At 43.7% G+C, this 27,479-nt stretch overlaps 1 protein-coding gene across 1 annotated transcript; it reads left to right on the top strand.

Moving 5' to 3' along the window:
* LOC133969031 (epidermal growth factor receptor) lies at nucleotides 1–27,295 on the top strand. The gene is made up of 15 exons (XM_062405343.1): nucleotides 1–224; nucleotides 20,290–20,441; nucleotides 21,182–21,368; nucleotides 21,476–21,607; nucleotides 21,731–21,799; nucleotides 22,232–22,350; nucleotides 22,747–22,888; nucleotides 23,559–23,675; nucleotides 24,248–24,374; nucleotides 24,456–24,529; nucleotides 24,616–24,703; nucleotides 24,804–25,003; nucleotides 25,163–25,295; nucleotides 25,718–25,808; nucleotides 26,588–27,295. The coding sequence occupies exons 1-15, from the start codon at nucleotides 146–148 to the stop codon at nucleotides 26,744–26,746; spliced, it is 1,869 nt and encodes a 622-aa protein (XP_062261327.1). The 5' UTR covers nucleotides 1–145; the 3' UTR covers nucleotides 26,747–27,295.
* Nucleotides 27,296–27,479: the final 184 nt, after the last annotated feature.

Raw genomic sequence — 27,479 nt, 5'->3', positions numbered from 1 at the left:
CACAGCAGGAGGAAGACTCTTTCACTCAGGAACCAAAAAGCCACTCGGAGACTGGGAAGTTGTGACCAAGCGGAATAACTCGCGTGGTCGACATGGAGTGACACGGACTCGGCGGAAGCTGAAGAGAAACAAGACGAGCCTCGCGATGGAAAGCAGTTTGGTGAAGTGGATCAGTCTCACCTCTGTGCTGTGGCTGGGCTGCTGCGCACTGGCGGAAAAGAAAGGTATGTGCGCGAGACATTACGACATGTACGTGGCTGTGGGTCGGAGTGGGGAGAAGACTTTCGCTTTTCCTCCTGGAAACACTCCGGCTCACTTTACTCTACACATCACACAAATCTCAGACAGGCTCTCAAGAAAAGTTAAAAAAGAAAAAAACGCTCATGGAAACTTGATCCCGGCGCTGGAGGAAAAGTTTCTCACAGTCTCGCTGTGCCCTGGTAAAAATGCCACAGAGGCTCCAGCGAAGTTTTACGCACATGACTCACCAGCAGTCCACACACAGACGCGGGTTTGAGGGGGTGGGAAATGTTGAATTAGCTAATTGGTGGAATGCGCAAAGACGCATCTGTGCCACAGCCACGATGACTCAAGTACGCAGATTTGAACCACGTTGATGATGATGGTGGTGGTGGTGATGAAGATGATGCAGGGGGGGGGGGGGGTGCAGATTGTGAAATTTCACTCTTCTCTCTGGGCTGTGCGTTTTTATTTCACCCTCATATCGTTGTTTTTGTATACTCTGACCCGTTTGTAGGCAAAAATAGAAGTAAAACTGGGCCATGCTGTCACCTTCAAACACACTGAAAGAACACAAGTAACTTTTTCTCATCCTCACAGCCTCACACCACCGCAGTCTCACATTAGAGAGTCTCACACTGATGTGCTTATTTTTGCCCTGCACTCTGAGCATCCTCTGACATGATGAGATGCTGCACGGTGCATCTGGTCCTCAGAGGAGATTAGATGAAAACGTGAGGACAGGCCCTTCATTCTTCAGCTTGCACAGATGATAGAGAGCAGAGCGTCTGCAGTGAAAGTATGAAAACAAGCCGCTGAGGACGGAGGAACGTTAAGGTCAAACAACTCTTATTTTAATGGCACGGCAGTGTTTTGACTGTTACTTCAATTTCTCTCTGAGCAGCTGAGATTCCAGGGTCTCTAACTGGACACCTCACTATACAACCACATTCATATTTGACTATACCCGCAAGGAACACCCTTGCACCCCAGTGGTTGGATTAAGTGTCGCTGTAAGATTAAAAGCTGAAAACTACTACAACTGACTCCACATGTACGTCGGAGGGAGTCGCACTTCATTCAGGCCAGATGTCAGCGGAGAAAGTGACCACATCTCTTCAGTCCCTAATGAGTTTCAACTTCCTCTTCTAATGAATCATCACTGTCAAGTCTTGTTCCTCCATATAAGCAGATGAGCACAGTGTGTGTGTGTGTGTGTGTGTGTGTGTGTGTTTGTGTGTGTGTGTGTGTGTATGTGTGTGAGTGTGTGTGTTTGTCGCCAGCAGTGCACGAGCAAGTTGCATCTTCCCTGTCCGCTCCGACAAGCCACAGCCAGTGCTGGTTTTCACAGGACCATAACAAATCAAGAGTGTTTGTGAGCCAAAAAAGACAAGAGTCCCTAAATATTTCTGGGCGTCTAAACAAACCTGACGGAGCGCAGCAGCAGCAGGTCTCCCACAGTAAATAAGGATTATGGGAATTTTTTCTAAGTCCAGAGAATTTTGGAAAGGAGCAGCTGTAACGAGAGTTACGGTACGCAGCGCACTTGTGTTTAATTACCTCATTTTTTGAGACTGATTCAATTTCCAGCAATATGCAAGGTTCAGCCATCTGGTCCGACAGGTTTAGTTGTTGTTGTCCTTGTGTGTTTGGCCAGAGGCTGAGACAGATGTTTCGGTGTGGCACAACTTGTTTTTTTAGCTCATATGTGTCAACAAGATGTTCAACTCCAGTAACTTCCCATAATCACAAAACCTCAAAACTCCCAAAAGATGAAATTCTAAAAGGTAAAGACAAATAAAGATGAAATATTTAACAACCATTTGGATAATAAAAGATTGCAGAGGTGTACTGCTGAAGGTGCTTTTAAATACACCTAAATATAGATGTAGGAATGGTTTTTTAAATGTGTCATCAAAGGAGCGAGTCAGGAGCCGTAATCCAACTTCTCTTTCCAGTAAAAACAAGGTTTCAAAACAAGACAAAATACAGTCTTGTTCTGAACTTGGTGGCAAAGCATTTCTGAGATAATCCAAAGGGTTTTATGAGCCTTAAAAATGAAGGATCATTTCCTCAGCCCACAAAGGAGCATGTAATCCTTCGACCTATTTTAGAATCTCCAATCCGCGAGACGTGCGGTTTATCAGGGGGCGGCCGACTGTTCGATCTAATTCAGCGAAGTCTGTTTGACCTGAAGGTGTTTGTGTTGCTAGGAGCCAAGTGAGAACATCTGCTCAGCTGTTTACACATGGAAGTGACATAAGATTGTCGAGGAGAGAAAACCTCGAAATAGACGGAGACCAGGGATGGAAAAAAGATAAATGTTTGGTCCATGTTACAAGAAATTCCACAAAAACGGATCAATGAGCTGGGAAGGATAGAGAGAGAGAGAGGGCGAGAAAGAGGGCGAGAGAGAGTTAGAGAGAGAAAGAGAGAGAGAGAGAGAGAGAGAGAGAGAGAGAGAGAGTCACATTAACAGTCATGCCCACTTTATCACAGACATAACAGATTCCTTATTTTCTATTCAATCACCAATTAACTCCTCACCTCAATAGTGATTGGCCAGATCAGAGCATAACAACTTATAGCCCCAGTAGAACAGGAGGTTATGTTTTAACCTCCGTCTGTTTGTTTGTATATTGAGATAATCTAAAAACTACCTAAGCCATTACCAGGAAACTTGGCAGGTGCACGTGCTTTGGGTCCGGGAGGAATCAAGTAAGTTTTGGTGCGGATCCGGATTAGGAGGCAGATCCAGGAATTAATACATTGTGAGATGTATGGTGTTTTTGGACTTTGTCCCAGATTTGAAGAAATATCTGGCATGTTTAGGGATCTGATATTTATGAGAGCGTTAGAAATTTGTTACAGCTTTGATTGAATTTAAGGGATCTGTTGAGATGAGGCCCAGGCTCCGATGACGGAGGTATATATTCAGTTTTTCTTAACTTATATACAAAACCAAAAACATGACCAAAAGGGGAGAAGTGTAAGTTATGGCCTGTCTGGCTGACCACTAAACAGACCTTTTGAGACAGCTATAGAACAGCCCTGAGTAGAGCACATGTGTCCGCCACAGGTCCATCTCATAATGCTAAAGTAAATGATAAAACATTTCCTGGATCTGCACCACAGTCTATCACCTGGCAGCGGCTGAAGGAAGTTGGATCCGCACCAAATCGCACACACTCATAAATATCAGTGCCCTTTCAAATGCCTGATTTGTTTGAATCCTTCCCTGCAGGAAATTGGTGAAAATGACACTTGTTAAGAAAATGGATCTGTCCCTGTGTCGGGATCGTCCCCTAAACTTGTATTGGTTCTCTCTTGGCCCATTTCCCTTTGCTGACAAATCAAAAAAAACAATCAAGCAAATGGACAAGGGAGTCAACAGAACCTCTTTGTCGGAGGTAATAGTCGCATATTGGAAAATAAACAAGCAGGTGGCCATTACGCCCCATCAATCAACCGCCCTCCAGTTACATTCCTTTCATGGGGACGACATTGGGAAATGAATTTGAGATTTGATAAGTGCAGCCTCTTCCACGGGAAGCCCACCTGTCAGTCCTCCGCTCGGCGGCAGCCCGGGAAGGTGCGATGGCTCCTGCGGGACTGACAGGACTCGCTGAATAATAGAAAAGCTCTTTGTCCTGTCTGCTGGCATGCTCATTTTATTAGCTGTCATCGTGTGCGGAGAGATTGTAAATAATGCCCGCAGCTTTTGCCCAGCAGCCAACCACAAGCAATAACTGCTCTGATTTATTTCCCAGATGGAAATGCTGAATGGTATCAGAATCAATTGAAATATGTGTGTGTGTGACTGGAGTCGTACCAGCGAGGGGATGATTAACGCTTTTTATTGTATCTTTAAATGTATTTAAACTTTTGCAATCTTTATAAAATGCAGATCTGAGGTGAACCAGCCTCTTAAACTGGTCCGTGAGTTAACCTGTGAAAGATCAAACTAATCTCAGGGACATGTCGCCCGCTTAATCCTTAATCCCAGTGCAACACTACCAAGCTCACACTGGGCACAGGATAACCCGCTTATATCAATATGCTTTTTTTTCAGAGTTAATGGTAATCTAAGTACTGGACAGAATGAAGATTAGAAGATAATATAAAGGTGAAGTCTGTTTCTACCCCCTCTCGGTTTAAATGTGCTCGCACACCTGCAGATCCTGAGCTGAATCATGATAATCTTTCCCTCCTGCAGTGCGTCTTCTGTGTTCTGACTAAGCGCTTTTCCCTCCGTGTTGCATTGGGATCTAACAAGTCAGCTTCCCTCATCATTCATCTTTTTTTTTCCCATCACCCTCAGAAAAAAGCGGTGCCTTTTCTTTTCATTAAAGCCCACTCTCCGAGGCTAGATGGACGTCGGTAGTGAAATATAGGGCTGTGATCCTGTGTAATCCTAGAATCTCCAGTCTGCGTTTTAGGGTCCTGAGTGGCCCTGGTTCTCCCGCTGCTGGTGTGGAGGCGCGCTGGTGCTCTGACGACCTTCCCAGACTTTCATCTGCTGCAGCCATTGTTGCAAAAATGGTGTTTTCGGGTTTCGGGCCGTGGGAGCCGGAGGATCATTTCTCACCACCCTCCCTCTCAGCTTTGATAAACTGCACCACGTCTGAGTGGTAGAGAATTTTTTACAGAGCTGCTAGGAAGGTGCAGGATTTAGGTTTCACTCTGGGACAATGGTTCCTCTGTAGCGAGCGAGTTATCTGGCTGCACCGAAACATCTGTAGAGCAAGTGAGATCTGTGCCGCGCGGCAGACACACACCCGAGGCCAGACGCGTGTCATCGGGGGGGAAACAAGGCAGCGCAGCAGCTTTTGTTCTTCGTCTCACTTTTACGACTCTGAAAACAGCGAATCTATTGTGTAACCTTAAAAAATCAAAAGGCACCGCCGCTCCACTAGCTTTAATTATGTGTCTGGTTATTCTGCTGAGTCTAAACAAACCATAAACAATACAATTTGATGTAGTGTTTTCATGTCTGACATTAATATTTGATAGGTTAAGAAACGCTGACTGTTGCATGACTGATATTAATTATTAAAAGTCCTCGTTTTGGGCTCCCACTCAAAGTGAACCAGCGTTTTATGGTGATGCAACTGAAGCAAGTTGTGTAAGTTTGTATACATCCAGGGAGAACGCAGCATGGAATAAGTGAGTGCATGTGGTTACTCATTGAACTGTGTTGTGTCCTTTTGTTTGCGCATGGTGACAAAGTCATCCGCTGCCCTTTATGGCCTTTTCCATCATCCACCGCTCACGTGTGGAGTCTCCAGTGGAAAGAGACCCAGGAATTCAGTTTGGAAAAAAAGGCCCTCTGATATCTTCCCATCTCATCAGGTGCAGTGTCATGTTCGAGGGGAAAATAGGCCACAGCTCCAGTTGAGTAATCGAGCCTGTGAAAGTATTTCTATCTCTTAAGACTGATCCTGACCTGAGGGCGCGTCGGTGAGATCATTTCATCAGATTCAGTTGTTTCACCTTAAGCGTAACGTCTTTTTTTGGAAAAACATGACCTTCACTGTTAATTCCCACGTTCTCATGGATTCCAAAGATATTGATGGATCATTAGCAGTGTTTATTAGTGCCTTTTATATTGGAGCTATCAACTTGGCCACAGTGTAACAACAAAATGCTTTTTTAAGTAACAAAGAGAGCTACTCAGTTTTTCAGAAACTTTATCCACAAGTATCTTAATAAGCAGTTAGTTGTAATTTGTTTCACCTCCCGTTCTTTATTTAAAGAAAAAAACATAGCTACAATAACTTTTCCAAGCTCAAGTTTCTCAGATGTAAAGTGTTACATCAGTTAAACTGATTAAACTGTTACCCTCTGTTAATAAATGTTTTATGACTTTAAATATAAATCAAACCAAATCATATCGTTTGTTATCTCAAGGTTTTTAATACAGTGAGCTTACAATATAACAGAGAAAGGGTTCCCACTGTCAGGTGCTGATATGAAAGGAAGAATCTGGAAAGTAAACTAACTTTGAGGAAACATATTTATGCAGCCTCATATTTCATTTACCATCAGCGTTTACTTTATTGTAGTTTTTTGTAGAGAAGTTCACACTGGAAATAGCAGAAATACAGTGATGGAACAAATGCATGAACTTAGCTTGATTTCTGGGTTCCTCTTTTCATTGGCTGGTCTGCTATTTTTTCCTTTACTTTCATGCCAGTTGTAGAAAGTGAAACATTTCTTGCCAGTTAAAATCCCTTCTGAAGAAACCTTATGTTTTTGATTTGTTTGACGAAGCAGTTTTCGAACGTGTCTCGTCAGACTGGAACTGCTGAAACAGTAAGTTGGCTCCGGTAGCGAAGGTAAAGATGGAAAGTGGGCACCCAACATGTCTCGATCCTGGAGGCTTTCAGCTTGTATGAAAACCCTGAGTCTAAGACACTGTGAACTCAGCTCGAGAGCATTCAGTCTGAGGCCTTTTTTCCCCTTAGACAGAAATAGCTGGTTCATTTGTATTCAGGGCTGAGCTGTACGGATCATCGTGTCATGATGCAAATGTAAAAGATGTCAATGAGATGGACCGAGGTGTTGCACTGATCTTAGGAAGGGGCTGAAAACAGCAGAGTCAAGGATAGACAAACAAACATCAGAGGGACGGGGAGAGATCTCTGACTTCGGAATCCGTGCCCTCGCTCATTTGTTCATCAAAGAGGCTTCAAGCTGCTTCAGGTTAGTGTCCAAGAGTCAGACAAGACAAGAGCCGGTCCGCACCATCCTGAAGAACTTGTGTAGGCGTGGCATCTTCTCCAATGACCCCCAGGTCATTCTGAGCAGCAGTGCTTCAAACGGGAGGAATCCCCTACAGGGAGAAGAACAATAGCTTCATCAACAAACGTCCCATCACAGAATATTTGAGAAGAGGGCGCCGGTCGAAGGGGTGGCGGCTGATCTCTGAAGCTGGCTTCCCTCAGCCTCTTCCTGTGTGGTCCATTGGCCCAGTAAACTAAATGCTGCACTCTGTGCCGTGAGTCATTGTTAGTGGGTTGGACCTTGTGGTACATGCAAGTTCATTTGTCCAATTTTTGCAAATGAATTCCTGCATTTGTCAAGAGCTATTGTGATGGGGATCCACACTGTTTCATTTGTAATTCCCCTCTGCAAGGTAAAGAGAGGAGGAAGGAGGGAGCTTCCTGCCTCACATCCTGATTTAAAGGATGTTGGAGTTCTTTAACCTGAAACTTGAAGCTGTTTGGATTGGCTCCGCTCTCGACTGTTGCTTAAAGGTTTGACTTTTACCAAATGCCAACAATGGAGTATGTAAGAGTCAATGACGTAAAGTTGTTCGGCTTAACTTGATATAGATTTAGTGCAACTGAGGTTTAGGGTGAATATGATTAAACTGTATTTGTTTTATAATTATTAAGGCCGTTTGAGATAAGCCAGATCAGACATGTCTTTCAGTTCTCATCGCTCAGCTACCTATGAAAAAGTGTTTTCTTAGCCAGTGTCATTATAGCATTACATGCTTCATTGCACGGGTGTGGCAGAGTGGCAAGGCGGTACATAACTTACCAGTAGGATATTTATTTAAAAGGCAAGTAGGAATAACAATTGCATAGATTTTGTAATATATTTTAAATGAACTTAAAGTGTTGTTATTAAAACAAACTCTTGAAATCATCAGGGGATTGAATGAACTACTGAAATTCAAACTTCCCAGCATGCATTGTTTGAGGGTGACTCCTTTCTGAGGAACACAGATAAGGACATACAATCCAAACATGAAACTGCTTATCGTGACTAATGTGTGACTTTTTGTGATCTGTTGATAGAACAACTTATATTTGACTGTGAACGAGGTTCGTATGGTTGCTTCTTGGTAAAACGTCCTTTTAACGAGCAGAGTTTCTCACGAGCAATGTAAACATATGCAGCCATGCAGAATCACTTGTTAACTGATACCTGTATGGCCTCCAGGTTATAGTCTAGACCCCCTGTCACATCCTAGAATGGGCCTGGTAGTGACAAGTTGCAGAGTGCAAAGCCTGAAGTTTCTTGGCATACACTGTGCCAGTTGTGGTTCCGTTCCCTGTGCTCCCTAACAGGAGAAAAACTTTAATAAGGCTAGAAGTTAGGTAATGTACACTGGGAAAGGGGCTGGGTGCCAAATAAGATAATGGGACAACATACACGACTGAGAAATAAGAAAAAGAGGAAATGCATGAGACGAATGTGTGGGCCCCACTTGAATGAATGTCTCCTTCCCTGCAGAAACCCCTAAGTCTTTGGACAAAAGGTTCTTTATTTGGGGCTTTGTCGTCTTCTCTGACACAGGCTTATCTGTCCACCCTGACCTTAACGTTCCTTGTAGACATGACTTTACAGCCCTGTGTCAACAGTGGGGAGAAAGGATCCCTGTTCGCTGGAAGTTATAAAGGCTGAGGGGGGAACTGAAACTATTAAGTTGTCTTTGAGCTTGATGTTGACTCAGGACAACTGATCCTTAATGCATATATCAGAAAAATACCACATGCATTGAAGTAGTAAAAAGAAAGGGTGTAATGAAATCTGGAGTGTGGTTTGGACTTTGTTTTTTGAGACACAGTTGGGTTTATAGCTTACGAAATAATTCACTGTATGGGAAACTGTTAAAATATTATCAGTTCTTTGGAAACTGTTCCAATCTACTTCCTACATTAGTTTTTCAGGTTCGGCCACAAAGCATGGACCCTGGTTGCTTTCTATGAAGTGTTAAGGATCCACAAAGTTATAACATTTCATACTGAAAGGGTCGTATCAAATTGTATCTCATTCTATCCAACAACTGGGGAGGCATTTCATTCAAAATCCAAACTGTTATCACTAACCCCTCATGTTGTGATTCAACATCTGGAACCATGAATCTCTGTAACTTTGGATGTGTTGAGCTGGTAGTTTAGTTTATGCCTAAAGTTTGGTTTCTTCATTGACCTGTAAAGTTTTATAAGTACAATCTGCGTTATTCAATTAAATTAACAATGTTGTCAATGATTACCAGGATGCCATTATCAAATCCTTATGACAAAGAAATGTAAGTGAGGCTTGATAGTTTTACAATTTCACCATAAACTTTATAAAAATGAAAACATATACAGTACAACCATACATGCAGAGCTTTAAAAGAATATAGACATTCCTACATGAATCTAGACATGAATGCATATCTTTTCTACATGGCTTATTCAATAAAAATATAATATATCATATCTGCAAACAGATAAATGAAAGGTTTATCAGGGAATATTTCAATAAATCCTTCCAGCTCTAGTGGGAGGTGTGTTCCTGCATCAGAGAGCCAGCATCACCTATCAGGGAGGAGATGATTGTTCATTATAGCGTCATGGAGGCTTGGCTCGGCTACAGATCTCAGACTCCCCCAGCACTAAAACACAACACTCAACAAAACGCCCCTCGTGCACTATACCTGCTCTAATTACCTAATAAGTTTCAACAACACCAACGCTTCGTTGAGCTCAGATTTAATTTCCTGGTGGGACTTTGAGCGTAACATCTTCATTACCTCATGTTTTCATAATTGAAGCCAGAGGCCTGTAAAAAGAGGGATTCTGTTTGCAATGTTTCCGTCTATAAAAAAAAAGATGGAACTGCTTCTCTACTTCTTTCCACTAAACCATTAAGGGAGACCATATATTTAGAGCCCCAAGACACTTAAAGCATCACGGATAAATGATCAATATTTGCTGCTCTCTCCTTTCATATTCATAACAAACCACTTCAGCTTCATATCCGTGTGGCTCGCAGGAGGAAGGGTTCCCTGGTAGAAATACCCTGGAGTGCATAGTTGAACTAGTGCCAGGCAGCAAGGATTAGCCCTGGGGACCAGCAGTATGTCCACTTCCTCAACAACCTCTTCCTGAGCTGATTAAACAGGCAGAGATTTATTTTTAATATGAATCCACTTGTTTCTCTTTTATCAAAGTATTATTGCAATAATCAGGCACCCACAAGATTGCCAAGAGATTCAAAATGCTGAAAACCTATTGTGTTATGAGGTCAAAAGGACATAAAAACAAGTGACTAAATTAGATTTTGTTTTTAAATCAGTCTAGCAGGAGGTATTTTAAATTTGCATGTTGAACTGGCAGAAGAAAAAATATTGTAATTCTGCTTTGATAAGTCAGTATTTTTGACTTTTTATGTGCCAATACCTCCAAGATATGAAGTGATATGAACTGTCCAAGACCTCTGCTGGGTTATAAATGCTTGGCACCTGTTAGTCGATTGAAAAACATCCGAAATGAGATCCAGGATTTGGAGCTGGAAACATCCTTTAATCTGCTTTTCATGGTTGTAATGGACAAAACTATCTCACCACAAGGTCTGTTTCAGAGTTGCTCCGGAGCTTTTGATCGTATCACACAATTTTTCATGGAAGATTTGCTCAGTTGTCATGGAATCATACATCTTAAAATGTCCTCCTTTATTGTCTGGGCACTTTGAGGCCCCTCATGTCAACGATTGCTTGAAAGGTCAGACTGAAACTTTATTCTTGACCGTGTAAATAGCGGTTGACAAAACAATGATCTATTTAGTAGCTGTTCCGGAGCTGTGAATCATATCACAGAACAGAGTTTTCCCAAATGGAATTTCTTATCCATTTTGGCTTAGAATTTGACACAGAAAGTTTACTTTGGAGGATGTAGTTGGCAAAACATTAGTGGAAGCAGAGGGAGACGGTGTGATATGGTCGAGGGCTCCAGAGCCGCTACAGAAGGACCCATCGGTGAGACCGTCTCATCCAATGTTGTTTCTAGAATGAACTTTCAATCCGAAAATATTCATTTGGCAATTTGTAATGTGTAATATGAGGCAACTAGAACTGCACTCAGTAGAGTGGAAACCAACACCAAGGCCCAACAGTCCCCTTAAATTAAAACCAGTCCTAGTTCCACAGAACTTTTCTCAGGGTTCCGAAACTATTTGTTGCAATACTGTGGTAAAAAAGTTAAGTCTCTATGAAACCACATTTAGATCCACTTGAAACAGATGTGGATCCTCACAAAACGGTTCACACTGATCGATACCAACACCCTTAACACGTCTGCATTTTTTCATTAAGACTCACGTAATTCTCTTGAGTAATAAATAAAAATGTGGGAAACGCCCCTTCCCTCAATGTTTAAGGAAAAACATTAAAAGAATTCCTGGATCCATCCCCTGATCCAGGACCAAACCAATACTTAATGGTTTCTTCCCTGAGCCATCCCGCATCCTTCAACCAATTTTCTTCCAGTAGTTTTAAAATTTCTAACAGAAAAAACAACACTGATGAAGGTTATTTTCCGTGTTGTGAGACACACACACACTGATTCGGAGCCAGGGTCCTTGTGTTCAGCAGTGCAGCCGGTAGTAAGATAAGGCTCTCGTCTGCCAAGTGTGATGCGTTTGATGACTGACGCAAAGCAGCAAAGCCCTAGGTTGTGCAAAAGCCCCTCTGTGTCTCCCCAGTGAGGGGGCGTCCTTGAAACAACCACCCTCCACAGTCATAATGGTCTAAAACAAGCTAACGCATTGTTTGGGAGCTTTGTTAACAATATGTGATGTGCTGCATTTGTCAGGAACCGGATAACGCCCCCCACGTTAACAATGGGAGAAATCTGAGCTGTGGGGCTTGTGGGAGAGGTGTCTGATGAAAAACTGTCAGTTCTCGCTGTTCACACTACTGTGGCGTAGATAGAGTTGTTCTGAAAATACTATCAAGTTTATAACCGAACACTCTGCGGGGGCCTCAAACACTTGGCAGTGGCCCCCCCTTGATGCATTTCAGGCATTTCAGTTTGATGTGTCATCAGGAAGACGTAGCTGAAGTTTTCTCTGCTTTCCTGTGCAAATTAAATCGGTCATGCTTCTGGCAAGTACAACGCAACATGTAACAAAACACCCTTCCTCAGTGCCGAATATTACAAGAGCTCCTCTGCTGTACAAACTAATTCCCCCCGAGCTGCATTTGTCCCTGACTTTGGGCCTCTGCCAGCGTGGATGAGGAAGAAACTACTCATCAGTGGATTTCAGAGCCCGGCTGATTCTGAACGCAGAGGTTGAAATGGTGAGTAAGGGCTGAGCAACAGAGCTTACTAACGCGAACCCTGGGGCTTTTTGTAGAATATTCCTTTTATGGGATCCCTCAGTCCGAAGACTTCAGAGTCACTTCAGACCCGACGAAGGCAGGAACAGAGTCGTCGGCAGGCAACGCTGCGAACAGCGGTCAGACCTTCACAGAAATGAGCCTGTCAGCAATCGGGGGCTAAAATAAGAAACCCTTGAGCAGAAAGGGCGACCTCAAAGAGCATCTATCTCCTTTGTTTGGATGAAGTGAGGAGTGCAGGGACTGAGAGTTATCTGTCCTATCTCTGCTGGGCCCTAACCTGCTCTGTGCTGGGAATGCTTAAACCAACAGGGTGATTCCCGAATCCCAGCTGCTCTCTCCGGCTGGAATGAGGTGTCAAGCGTGTGGGATTCTTTGCTGGTGGTTGTTGTTTTTCTTGTCTTTTTGCCTCCCTTCTTCCTCTGCTCTTCTTTTCCATGCACGGCTCAGTGGCGATTGTTGGAAAGAGGGGGGGGGGAGGAGGAGGATTGGTGGGGCATTGAACGAGCGAGTTAGCAGCAGTGTGCTTGCCGCCCACTCCCTCTCCCGTCTTCCTCTCAGGCTTCCTGTGGGATTGAAGAGGAGTATGGTTTTAACAGGGAAGGAGATGGAGGAAAGGTGGAGGAGGGGGGGGGGGGGTTGTCTTGGCGAGAACGGTCCTCAATGGGGGGAATGTGTGGACGTGAGGAAGTGGGTCGAATGCTGCACGTCATTAGGAATTTAAATGGGTCCCGGGGTAACGGGGGTTGTGTGAGTTTGGGGGTAACACGAGTGGGATTAGTTGAAGCGCTAATGGACTTTCCAACAGGGCGTGTGGGAGAATCGACTGACTAATGATGAGTGTAGCGTGATGATGTGGGCCCTCATGTGAAGCCCCATGTATGTTGGTCACAGCTGGAGAAGGAGTGGGAGCGCAGTTTGGAATAACCTCCACTAAATCCAAATTGATTTACATTCATCCAATGTGAGGAGCCACACGTAAACGTTAATGCATCTCCTGTTGTTTGTGATATTTACATGTCATAGGTGTCACAGTGGGTTCAGGGAATACATTGACTATTGAGAGAGATGCTCAGTGTGTTGATGATTCACCGCAGTAGTTAAAACAACAACCAGCGTGACTGCAAATACAAGATCCTCATGTCAGCCAGTAAAATGAATATTTTTCTACATGGTTCTCTGAACATTTGCTCACTTATCCCCTTTGGGAGACGAAAGCAGTGCGACTAACTGTACAAACAACATAGGTCCCGCCCACACATGTGCTCGACCAATTGCGAGTCAGTCTCAGCTGTCAGTCCTGACGTTTTACTCTGCTTTTGTCACACCAAATATATAATCAAACATATTTACTGGAGAGGTAGCACTTGAACAAACATCGGTCTGATTTAAAATGACAGAAACCAGTATAGAAAATGAGTTGACATGTGTTTTGACCATTTGCGTTTGGTCCATGTCCCATTAACTAACATGGAGGAGGAAGGGTTTATGACTTATGCTACGGCCACTGTTGGCATCACTCTTTGGACAAATCCATTTTTATATGCAGCCTACGATATTCACACATAGAACCGACTCAGAAAAGACATCCGTTCATCGACTCCCTTTTAAGCTCTGTTCTAATTTCCTTTACTTCCAAGTGTCTGACGCCAGGACAGTAAAATACTTCACTGTGTTCACCAGCTGGCAGATAACTTTCTGTCCACCATGTGATGCTGGGCAGGTCATGTTCAGTAGGTTTATCACAGCTCCTTCACTGGAAGCAGCTGTCTGTTGCAGCTGGAAACGACGCTGATGAGCTGTGGGAGGCGACTGCGACGAGAGAAAAGAGCGGAAAGATGCTTTAAAAGTCAATAGAGCTGCAGGAACTTTAGATTTACTGTACCAGCAACTTTCTATCCCGAGATAATGATCTGCTGCTCTGGATTGTCGACACACGTCAGTCAGAGGAGTTTTCTTTGGAACTGCTTCCTACTGTAGAACTGTAGTTCACATGAAAACTGTTGCCAGTGAGGTCTGTGAAACATATAGAGTCAAGGATGTTTCTCGTTAGAACGTTTCCTTAGAATGTTTTTCATTTTTAGTAGAATTAACATAAACCAAGAATCGGTTCTCTTCAATTTTACTGAGGCCAGTAAAACCATAATGTTCAAAGAGGTAGATTCTCTTTTTATTAGTGAATCCAATGTTTTAAAAAGGTTAATTGCACAACACATTAAAAGAAATAGCAGACATCTACATTCATAATCCATATGTTGTGTCTTTTGTATGTAAATATACTTTTCTTTCTCTCTTTTCTTTATTTTGCTGCTTTATCTTAGCTTGACATCATGATGTCATGGTGCTTTCATATATTTTTGTCGGCTAGAGACTGAAAGCAAACCCCACTGTCGAAAAAAACCAATAATATTTATAACACTAATAAAGTAAATTGCTTGAGAAGGACTCTGGTTCCTCGATGTGACCTCGTTCTGGATGGATCTTTTCACCTCAGGGTCTCAGAACTGCTGATCCCAGTACTTTGCAGTGTGAGTATACATGCTGTGTTCCTGTGTTTGTGCAGAACCTAAATCCACGGTTTCCTCACACCGAGGTGGAGAGTAAACATTCTGATGGGCCCGGCCTCAGGTATCTGGAGTGTCTCACTGACGGCTGGAGAGCACTTTTCAGGGGCCGCGAGTAAACACCAGGCTTTTTGGTCTTTATTTGGTCACTTTGCTCTTAACAGACTAAACTTCACAGGCTGAGATCAAACTGGAGTCGGGGGTCGGACTCGCGTCGTCACCGGGGGCCGAAGCTTCGGTTTGCTTGCGTTCTTCAGCTGGACACTTTAAGATTTGTCCCCCTTTGTTAGCATCCAGGGAGGACATCGGCCACATTCATACATCAAGTGTGAAGCTTTACACCCCCCCCCCCCCCCCCCTCCATCCCCGCAGTTTGACCCCGCAGCCGGCCGCTGCATCCACCACCTCAGTCAGTCAAACCGCAATATTCGCCTTCCTTCATCACGTTTTCTCTCCCCCCCACCAACCCCCGCCCCTTTCACTTCCTTTCCATCAGTTCTCTTTCTCCAATAGAGCAGGATTTATATCCTCCTCTTGTCCTCCTCCCCTGGAGACGACAATCAGCTACCATCTGGTTCAACATCGGCGGGGTAGATGCATGAAACTGACCCCGCGCAGAGATCAACTTCCTGAGTTGTCAGAGGGACCTATGTTGTTGCATTCACTGGGAATAGGGAGGGAAAGTCATGGGGGGGGGGGGGGTATCCTCCGGACCCTCTTTTCTTTTTCTCTTTTAAGGCCCCAAGATGTTTTCTCTAAGGGATTGATGCATCTCCCACGCAGAGGAAGGGAGCAGGATATCAGGAATTTCTAAGTCTGAACTACAAAGTGTGCTCATGTGAATGTAGAGAGCACATACGAGCACTTGTTCTGCTGGTTTGGTCTTTATGGGACATTTGATCCCTCATCTCCGGCTGAATCTCGGCCAGTCAGAAAATATAGGAGTAGGAAGTATGAGCTGATTGCACAGAAAGAATACAGGAAGTGGGTTTTTTTGGGGGGTTAACACACTGATAGTGGGCTTTGGCAGATTTATGCTTCCTTGAAATCTGGAGTTCTGGAAATTTGAGTATAACCCCAAGGAGCCTTATAGTCTAAACCGAGGCCAATAAAAGCTGATAGTGTGCCCCCCCATTCTCTCATCTGCTTCCTCTTGCTGTCTGCAGAGACATATGAGGGGGGTTAACAATAATTCACCTCTAAATAAGGGAATTAATCCTCGGCATCGATTTGTTATCAGCAGAGGAGCACTGCAGATTGTGTTACATAAGAGACTTTGCCGTAATGCTGTTGAGTCGGAGGGAGAAACAAACAAGTCGTGTCGGTTCGCATTGTGACTTCCCTTTAATTATATCTAAGATTTCAGGGAACGTGATTATCCGACTCTGGACACAGCGTAATCGAATAGCGGGGTCGCGAATGAGAGGAAGCGAACGCGGCATTGCCTTTTCTCTGTCCGTCTGTGGAGCGATATGAAGCATGATGATTTCAATGTATAGCAGATGGCTCAGCGCACAGAAGGGAAACCATTAGATGGGTTTGTGGAGCCATCGTCTCAGTTTGGTTTACAGTCACTATTTCCTCTCAGAGACGAAGTTTCAGCCAAATATACAAGGAAAGAGAGAGAGAGAGAGAGAGAGAGAGAGAGAGAGAGAGAGAGAGAGAGAGATAGAGAGAAAGAGACCTCCAACCGTGAATTTATGCTACAATTTGACCCTTGGTTGCGTTTGATACTCGACGTTGTACATCTGATCTCGCCATGTTTAGTCAGTTCGTCCAAAGTGTTTACTGTAAATTTCGTCGGCCGTGACTTTGGTTTTTCTACTCTGCTTCACTCGTTCCCTTTACCTCTGTCAAATTATTTCCCTTCAGTTCCAAAGCTCAAGGAAAACCTTTTGATTTTACAGTTTGATGATCCAACAACAATGTGCAGGATAATACAAATCAGCTTGAATTGCATATCTGCAACCCAGTGCATGAAAATGCTTCTTTCCTGGGAGAGGCTGAACCTTCTTAGGCCGTAGTTTGTAATGTTGTTTGATTGGATTTCATTACGTTGTGAGTTGTTCTTGCGGTTTTAACATTTCCGTCCCCCCAAAAAAAACATAAACACTGAATGGTAATATTTATGTAATCCTTTTCTGATTTACAACTTGGGGGGAATTACCAGTCTTCTCGCTCAGACGTGAACTCCTGAAAATGTCCACACTTTTTTTAGGACTACCTTTTTGAATGTCCGGAGTAACTGACTCAGATAATTTGAATCTCACTCACAGTCCCTACGGCTAACTTCTGGAGAACGTCTGAATAAAGCTTCAGAGTATCCTGTAAATTCTCAATGAGTGTGTATTATTATTATTATTATTATTTTTTAAATCTAACAGAACTCTCTCTATGTTCTCTTCGTAAGTAAACTATTTTTATTCTTGTTCTGAACCGGAACAATATCCTAATTATCTCGCAAATAACCGCTTTTCACGTAGACGGCAGATCCAATGGCCTCGAGAAATAAATATCTGCCCACACACACACTTGACTTCCAACGCTAGTCCTCAAGTAAACATCAGAAGAACAATACGCGAGGGAGCATAGCAACATGCTCAGATGAGTAATGATCGGGTTTATCAGGGCTTTTGTTTGGCTCTGACATGGCTGCCGATCAGCACAGTGCAATCCAGGGAATTACTTGTTGAACTACTGGTGTTGTGTGCACACACACACACACACACACACACACACACACACACACACACACACATGCATGCAACACTGAGGCAGTGATATAATCAACCTGCCACTCCTTGCTCCTGTAGTTATCTCCTGGACATTTAGTGACGACAATTCAGCTGGAGGAAGTGAAGCAATCGGTAATTGGTCTTTGTCACAGTATTGCTTGCGTCTGTGCAGGCTCCACCCTTCACATTCAAAGCGAACTGGGAACAGTTCTTATATGCTTGATGAGTAAAACCTGAATCACTCTCCCCGGAAAGAACAGGGTTGTGGGAACTGTTGCTCACCTGCTGTTGTCCTTCTGTGAAACTCTTTATGTCAGATCGGACTCAGACATATGAGACCAGACTTGAATCGCTTGGAAAATGATCGTCTAGGAAGGATTGTGACAACATCTGTCAGTTATAACTTGTGTTGACAGGGCCTGACCTGGTTTCTTCCTCATGTGTTGCTGCCTAATGAGGAAGTCAGTTTATGGTCACAGGATATCAGGTCGTTCCCCACCTGCAACAGCGGTGTGATGAAATCAACAGCTAGACGACGGGAGTGTTTACCATGGCCGAGCGGCTGTTTGCTTGAGCAATCAAATCATTTTTCTTTTTTCTTTCTGCCTTGTGCATCACTCAAGTATGAACTTCAGGAAAAGGAAAGGTATAGTTACCTGCCTTTTGCAGCCTTTCCTGAACATCATAGATATTAACAGAACAAACTAGTAGAGCATGAACCTCCACCGAGGCCGGATAGTCCCCTTAAATTCAACCAAGCTGCACCAAATTCCTAAATTTCGAGGTAATCCATCTTGCAGTTTTTGCACAATCCTGCAAAGAAAAAAAAACCCAGATGAAGATATTAACCTCCTCGGTGGAGGTAATAATTCAGACAGGAAACAGGCTCCATGTACGCATGAGGGACATATGCACATAGATATACTGTATGTGGCATATCAACAAACCATTTGGGCATAATTAGCATCTCTGTTAGCAAACTGTCACCTGGGATCTCCAAATCAGATTGATTAATAGACCCAGCTGCGCCGTCATGACAACCGTTTTGTTTACTACAGGTTTGTTTCTCAATCCAAGTAATAATTAGGAGGCTAATTGCATCTCGCATGGCTCCTCTAATTAAAACCGTCAGCTTGCTTTCGCTCGTCCGCCTCTGCTGCCCGGGCATTAGGCCGCTGGACTGCAGGGTTCACATCAGGGAGATCCCTCAGGGACACACTAATGAGGAGGAAGAGGAGGGAGAGCGGGGGACAGCTGTTTGTGCCTAATTCCCCCTGATTCGATATACCCTCGCTGTGTGTTGAACAACAACCTGAGTGAAAGTGCATGGGCTCGGAACACTGGCCGTTGATACGAGTTTGACTGAGCATGAGAGATGATCATCACAAACTTTTCCTTTCCTTCGGTCCTGAGAATCCGAAAATCCCTCAGTCACGTTAAAAGAACCGACGTGTGCCCGGCGGAGTTGTTGTGAGGTGTGTCCCAGAACTCCGTGCACATGCTTTGGTTTTCCCTCTAGTCAGGAACAGACACGTTGAGGAATGTGACCCACGAGACATTACCCCAGAACTGTAATGTCTTAAACAGGGGGATGAATCTCTTAGTTTTTCTCCAGCTATTACCCAACTTAACCTATAAATCAAGACTTAAAAGAGATCAATCGATTATTCCCCTAATTGCATTACATGTGTGCTTGCGTGGCTGCGCCAGAGGGGTGTCGAACAGTTGACCCTCTCCTCTCTGCCAGTCAGAACCTGTCTGACCAGCTTGGAACGACCGAATCCTGGAAACCGACCCGACATGCATTCTTCCCTTTTTTTAAACCTGCATTCATCAAGCCGGCTTTTGTGTCTGCTGCACTTCTCAGTAATGCTGCCTTCCCTACACAAACATTTTTGTTGCATAACACCAGATACAGGCCACATTATCAGCCTACAACTGTACTCCTGTGAATCTCTCTTTCAGTGCCTTTATTTCTTTGGAACTGAAAACCAGTGAAAGTCTACGGATCAGCATCGGATTCAAGCCCTTGGTTGATATTTAATATATCGAGAACTTGATATCGGATCTGCGTAAAACAAAAGCTGAATTTACAGAGACAGTTGTTAGTTATGAGTTCCCCTAAGAAACCCAGACACAAATCTCCTGGATATGTGACACACCAAATGATTTCTCCGAAATGACACGATGTGCCCGGAGATGCTGGTCACAGTGGTTGTTTTTAACTAGCGCCGCGCAGCAGTGGAAAAGACTCGGGCCCTTGCCAGTATAAATACGGCCGGCTCGCTCTGACACACGAGCCAGAACTCGCTTTGTCGCTGGGATTTGACTCCTATTGTAGACGCAGCCGACATCGCTTATTTTCACATGAAAGGCCGGCCAAGTTATGACTGCACGGAGCAAATTCACAAACAGACGCACACACGGAGACACACACACACAGAAAATGATAAATTGAGCCAATGTGTTTCATAAGCTGTGGATGTTCCAGGCTGAGAGCACCATGGAGCTTTGGCTTCATGCTTTTCTGACAATTCCACATGATGATTTACCTGCAGTGTGTTTCATTTGTTTCAAGTATCATTCAAATATGCATGACAAATTCTTATAAAAATATCTTTGTCTGCAGTATGCCAAGGCCTCTCCAACCGGTTAAGCCTTCTGGGTACCAGAGATGACCACTACCTGAGCACGGTGAAGACCTACAGCAACTGCACTGTGATCCTGGAGAATCTGGAGATCACTTACATGGAGGAGCACCGTGACCTGTCCTTCCTCAGGGTAAAGACTCTTTAACAGTGAAGGCCAAACTCGCAATAGAGGTTATTTGTTTTTAGTCCTCTCAATCTCCATGTTGGTCCAGAGTCAGTTTGCCAGACAATCTGAGCCCTGGATCTTTGCAGCGTATCCAGACAGCTCTTATCACCTCAGCTCAGATAATTAAAATCAATGGAGAGCGAGTCCGCAGAGGGACGGATGATTCACAGTGTTTGTAGCCCTCTGGTCGGAGCTTCGCTTCAAAACTCCAGATGTGAAGAGGGACCACACACACACTGACCCACAAACAGAAATAACACACAGTCAGCAGATATCATGCAGAATGTCAATGGATGGGGATTTCTTTTGCGATAGCGGGGAGACATCTTACTCAAAATGTTAATGTTCATCTTTCTACCTGTGCAACTGTCGTAATTTCTGTTTGGTCTGACTTTTACCTGTGAGGCTGCACACATACCGATGACTGGTGCTTAGTGTTTGGTCGATAATATCAGACATGAGTCTTTCACAGACATATTGATATTGGCTTTTATTCACCGATAAACATTGGTCTCTGACATGTTTAATCCCCTTTACCAGTGTCGGCCACAGCCCCAACAGAACGCTATTTATTGGGCTCTAATTTCGTTTTTTGGGTGGTGGGGGGTAAATTCTTTAATATGCGTAATGATTTGTAAAACCATTAACAGTTTCAACAGACTGTGTCAAGTTTTATACAGATATTCGTAATTCTTCTTCCACAGTCGATTCAAGAAGTGGGCGGCTACGTCCTGATCGCCCTCAACACAGCCCCCAGGATCCCTCTGGACAACCTGCGCATCATTCGCGGTCACACCCTCGATGTGGGAGAGTTTGCCCTTTCTGTTTTTGCCAATTATGACAAACCTACCGCTAAGGGCACCAAAGAGCTTCTTCTGAACAGCCTGACGGGTCAGTCCAATTCTCTGTTTTCAGATTTATTGCCAATTTAACGACAATTTTACAATTTCGAATAATATATTATATCATATATTTATCAACTTTACATTATTCTGCAGAAATTCTAAAAGGAGGCATCAAGATTGAGAGCCAGCAGCTTTGCAACATGGAGACGATTCAGTGGTACGATATCGTCAACGCTGACAACAAGCCCCGCATGGAGCTCTCGTTAGTCAGCAAAAATCCACTTTGTGAGTAACACACTTTACTGCAAGATACAAAGTCGTCAGGTTTGATTCATCATGTGTGAGTAAAGAATATGATGTAACCATTTTATTGTGTTTTACCTGTTTTTTTTTTGTTTTTTTTTACAGGCAAACCATGTGACTCAAGCTGCTCTAATGGTTCATGCTGGGCAGCCGGTCCTCAAAACTGTCAGACATGTAAGCATCATCCGGGTTTTAAGTTTCTTTTGTCATTCATTTATTGAAGTATTCAGCAGATAGGTAGTACGACAAGAGTATTAGGTTCCAAAGAAATCCAAGATTTGGAGAATCTAGTCATAGTAATACCAGAAAAACGTTTTACAAGAATAAAGTCATGAAGTTATGAGAATACAGTTAAAAAAATGATGATATAACCAGAATAAAGTTAAAATCTCAGTAAAAGCAAGATAGTTCCAGTATTCAGTCAGCTCTTTACTGTACACCAACAATACAAAGTGAAAACTACTCCTAAATATTCTCCATAGTTTCTACCATAACATCAACATACCAATGGTTATATTTACAGCCTTGAAACTAAAGAAAAGTTTTTAAAAGAATGATGTGCTGCTGCCGGTCGCTCCGCTGATTCTGTCCTGTTCCTGTCTCCAGTAACAAAGCTGAACTGTGCACAGCAGTGCTCTCGGAGATGCAAAGGACCTTCACCGAGCGACTGCTGTAATGAGCATTGTGCCGCGGGCTGCACAGGACCGCGGCCCACCGACTGTCTGGTGAGAGAAAGACGTCTTCTTATGTGGGAGGGGAGTGAAGATAGAATCAAAGAACCGGAGAACAGAGGAGCTGGAACAACAAAATAAACCGAACGTCTCGTATCCCTGAGTTAAATGTGGCTGAGAGGCCTCAAACTAAACAAACCCCTCACTCGGGAGCAGCATCTGTTTTTATGATCAGAAGTATTATTATTGTTTTCCGTACCAATGAGACATATAAGTGGCGATTCAATCTCTCATCTGGCAGCGCATGGAGAATCAGGGTCTGCTCTCCCTCTTCTCCTCTGAGCAGCTCGGAGGAGAAGTCCAAGTAGTGATGGAGGAATGCAGTGTTATCATTAGTGTGGGGCTCTGTTTTGATCCCTGTGTACTGGATGGCTGTTGTTTGTGCTGCAGGCCTGTCGGGACTTCCAGGATGACGGGGTGTGTAAGGACTCCTGCCCGGGCCTCATGCGCTACGACCCCAACCTGCACCAGCTGGTGCCCAACCCCCTCGGGAAGTACAACTTCGGGGCCACATGTGTCAAGAGCTGCCCACGTAAGCAAACTAAGACAACCTTTGTATTTGTAATTTGTGTTCTTCATATTCATATTCATGTTCCTGTTCCTCTTTATATTCATATTCATGTTTGTGTTCTTCGTCTTTTGTTCTTCTTCGTTTGTTCTTTGTTCTTTGTCCTTTGTTCTTCTTCTTCTTCTTCTTCTTCTTCTTCTTCTTCTTCTTAGTCTTCTTCTTCTTCTTCTTCTTCTTCTTCTTCATATTCATATTATTTTCTTGCTAGAAATCGTAGCCAGTCCTCTGATATATGTAAATATGTGTGTGTAAATATATGTGTAAATAGAGTAGAACTAGTCGGCCTCACTAGTGAACATGAAAAGACATGATACACGAGTACGAGTGGAATCACATTGTGTTGTGTTGAGGGTCCAGGTTGTCCTTCAGCTTTGTTAGACATTCATTGGTCACAGTGCACGGTTCCAGTTTAATCATAAACTGTATGAACAAGGAAAGAAAATGATTGAGTTTCAGGGCGTGTTAATGCATGAACTGTTCTCTCTTAGTTTAACTTGTACCTATCTGTCCCTGTATTACTCAGCCCATGCTTTAGAGCCTGCACATTACCATCCCCTATGGTGATGGTCTCATATATGTTATTAATGCCGAATGAGCCTGTTGAGATGTGCTTGTATTTCTGCAATAATCCCAGATAACTACATTGTGACGGATCACGGAGCCTGTGTGCGGGCGTGCAGTGGGAACACGTATGAGGTGGATGAGGGCGGAGTGAGGAAGTGCGCCAATTGCGATGGACTGTGTCCAAAAGGTAGGAGGTTAAGATGTCACCCTGAGCTACCTGGGAACCTTTTCTGACGCACAACCACACAGTCCACAGAGGAGGAATGTGACTGAATACATGCACTTGAGTCACCGGCTTTAGTTGCAGCATATAAACCATCTCATCAAGTTATAAAACAATCCAAGATAAACTGTTGAATTGTACATTAATTTGCACCGTTTACCAACTAAAGCATGCTAATGCTTATATTAAAGTACCACTTATAATGAACTAAGGGGGTCTCGACCAGTTGACTCCATGGAGGCTGAGACACAAAATTTAGAATAGATTGAAAATACATCTAAATAAATAAATAAGTCTTAAACAAATGTATTTAAACATTCATAAAATTTGATGGTTATAACTGTTTATTGCTATAAACTACCGTCTATATCAAATAAAGTGGATGATCTGCAGATTAGAGATGTGTCGCAATACAGCGGCCGCGTCCTCCAATGGACACATAGACGGCGAGATTCGATGTGAGCTAAGGTTTTGCCAGTAGCTTCTCCCCAGGGATTTAAAGGTACAAATGGTTTGTTTTCCTACTGGTTTTGCAGCTTGTAATGGTCTTGGATCCGGAAACCTGACTCACACCTTCTCCATCAACGCCACCAACATTGACTCCTTTATAAACTGCACGAAAATCAATGGGAACATCCAGATCCTCCACACATCGATTCATGGGTAAGACCCGGACATGGCAGGGTTTATCGCTGTGAAGGTTTTTTTTAACAACATAAACATTTATTTTCTTATTTTTTTAAGGGATTCATATACCAAAACACCAAAAATGGACCCTGCCCGGCTTAATGTGTTTAAGACAGTGAGAGAAATTACCGGTAAGACTATGAAAACCTGAGTAATGCATGACACACTCAATAAACACATAATAGTTTCATGAGTAACGAACCATGCGTCGCTTCAGGATACTTGTGGATTCAGACGTGGCCAAAGAACATGACCTCACTCAGTCCTTTTGAGAATCTGGAGATCATTCGAGGACGAACTAAGCAGTATGTTCCTTATTAAGACCCCCCCCCCCCACCATGAATAAGTTTGTCTTTCAAGAGTTGACTATTATTCAAATTCGATCTGTCTCTTTTCCTTTGGTAGAGGCGACCGCAGCCTGGTTATTACTACGCTCGCTATCGACCACCTGGGCCTTCGCTCCCTCAAAGAAATCAGCGATGGAAACGTGTACATCAGTCAGAACCAGAACCTGTGCTACACCAATAAAAGCCACTGGGAGGGGCTCCTCAGATCAGAAAGGCAAATTGCCAAAGTGGTGGAAAACGCTGACGCTGCCACATGTGGTAAATGAACTTGTTTTCAACGCTGAATCTAGTCAGATGCTTTGATTGTTTTTACCGTGCGACATGTAGACGTTGCAGACCACCAGCCAGATGTCAGAGGTCAAATGGGTTGAGCGTGGAGAAGAGACCTCCTCTTGAAGGTTGTGTGTTTGTTTTCAGCTCTGAGGAACCACACGTGTGACAGGAAGTGCACCGAGGAGGGCTGCTGGGGTCCGGGCCCGGACATGTGCCTCGCCTGCCGGGACAACAGCCGCGACGGGAGCTGTGTCAACTCCTGCAACATCCTCGAGGGGTAAATGAAGCATTTCTTATTTTGGACCTGACAGAGGCCGAGCATCAGGCATGTGTGTTCTGCAGATAACTCCTTCAAAGTCTTTATTCTCACCCCGAGCATTTCCAGACGATGACATTAGACAAGTTTGGGGATTTGTTTCCTGAAAGTGACGCTAAGACTAAATATGATCCGAGGTATTTTGGGAGTTAAAGCTGCAGCAGATCTAAAACAAACACTGCAGCTGGAGAGGCACGTTCACTCACATCTGTTTATCTTTGCAGACCTCTGTCAAACATTGAATCTCGACGTGCTAACAATTTAACTTCTGCCCTGAAAGCAGGGATCAAGAATTTAACTTCATGTGTCGCTGATTGAAAGGAGGCGCGCCGGCGGCGAGAGCCTGTCAGCTTTGTGATATTTTTTTTTTTTTGTGTGTGCAGAGAGCGGAGGGAGGTGGTCGTGAACAGAACCTGCGTGAAGTGTCACAGCGAGTGTCAACGCATCGACGGGTCGCCAACCTGCAGCGCACCTGTACGTGTCACCCAAGTTATTGTCTTTAAAAAAAGAAACAACACCTCCGAAGTCTCGTAAAAACGTCTTGGAGCTTGTTTTAGTGTCCATCACTCAGCATGAAATCACCTCTCCGTCAACAGCAGCCTTAATGGACCACAATGCAACGCAGCCACAGGACATGTTGAGTTCTGACGGAGGGGTGTGGCTGCGCGAGCTTCTCTCACATGCTCACTAATCCGGTCGTTGACTGAAAACAAGCAAAGCTCAGACCCTGTTTCGGGGTTTGTTGAAAGAAATTCTAAGAAAAGGATCAAATGTAGAACTAAACCTGCAGATGAGGAGGTTTTGAGTTTGTTCATTCATTCTTACAATAACCAAGACGAATGCCGTCCCAGCCCAAGCACACAACGTTCAGAGAAAATTAAATGAAACAAAAGAAACACACAAAGAATCATCCTAATTCTTCAATAAGTGACAACAGAAAATTATAGAGGAGGCTTGATAGTTTTTATGAGGGCTGTTGTCTTATTTTTACAGTTTCACTCACTTGCCAGGAGTTTCATATTGTGTCCCACATTTCACTAAACTTCTGTCCGACCACGTAAGTCGAGGAGCTTTTAGTTTGAGAAAGTATTTGATCATAATAAGTGTAACAAAGGAAGGAGTTGCATCGTACTGTTTCGTGACTGTGTGTTTGTGTGTTTCATCGTGTAACATTTGCATCTTCGATTTATGAAACTTTCTAAGAATTAATTATTCCTCTCAAGAGACCTTTAAGCAGAGTCTTTCTCTTTCAGGGTTCTGGAAATTGTACGAAGTGTGCCCACCTCCAAGACGGCCTGTTCTGTGTGTCCCGCTGTATCCAAGGCGTGCCAGGGGAGGACGGCGCGCTGGTCCGGAAATACCCCGACGAGAAAGTGTGCAAGCTGTGCCACAAAGACTGCACTCAGGAGTAAAACCATTGTTCCGCCCACCTGACACCTGGCATTAAACAGTTTCCCTGTGTTAGAGAAAGTTGCTTGTGGTAATGTGGATGCTGTAACTTAAGTAAACAAAAAGAAGGACTCCTTCCTGGCTTTGAGCAGAACCTGGGTCTGCCTCGTTCATCCTGACTACAGAGCTCCATAGATAACATCTCTATTAGAGTGAGATTCACCACCTCACCGCCTGACACTTTTTAGCAACAGTCTGGTAAGCTAGGGTTTGGAGAAGTAGATTAATTCAATTTTAGGTTTTGCTTTGGTGTCAGTTAAGTTTGATACATGAGGTTCAGGTTTGTTATTTTGAGCAGATCGAGCAAAGTCCCTGTCCAAGTCCGTGATTATTCCTTATTTCATATTTTACTTCCACCAAGGAGGTTTTCATCTCAGTTGGTTTGTCTCTACTGGACGGATTGCCACGAAACTTGATGGAACAATGTGCTGTTGGTCAGGGAATTACCAGTTAAATGTTGGTGCAAATCCAGGAATTGTTGCTCACTTTATTTAACATTTGAATTTCGGTGTTTTTCGAAATTTGGGCTGATTTCCCGGGGAATCATTTGTGAGCCTTTATAAAAAAAAACATCAGGCATAGTTGGAGGACTGATGTCTGTAAGTTGGGGCGGAGGTGTGGGCTCTACTAAGGGTCATTCTTATATAAAAAAAAAATTGTAGATGTAGAAAAAATGTAGAAATATTTTTTCCATTT

This window comes from Platichthys flesus, chromosome 14 (genome assembly GCF_949316205.1).
Source record: "Platichthys flesus chromosome 14, fPlaFle2.1, whole genome shotgun sequence".
Lineage (NCBI taxonomy): Eukaryota > Metazoa > Chordata > Actinopteri > Pleuronectiformes > Pleuronectidae > Platichthys > Platichthys flesus.
The sequence above is the reverse complement of the archived record's forward strand: the minus strand, read 5'-3'. Positions and strand labels throughout refer to the sequence as shown.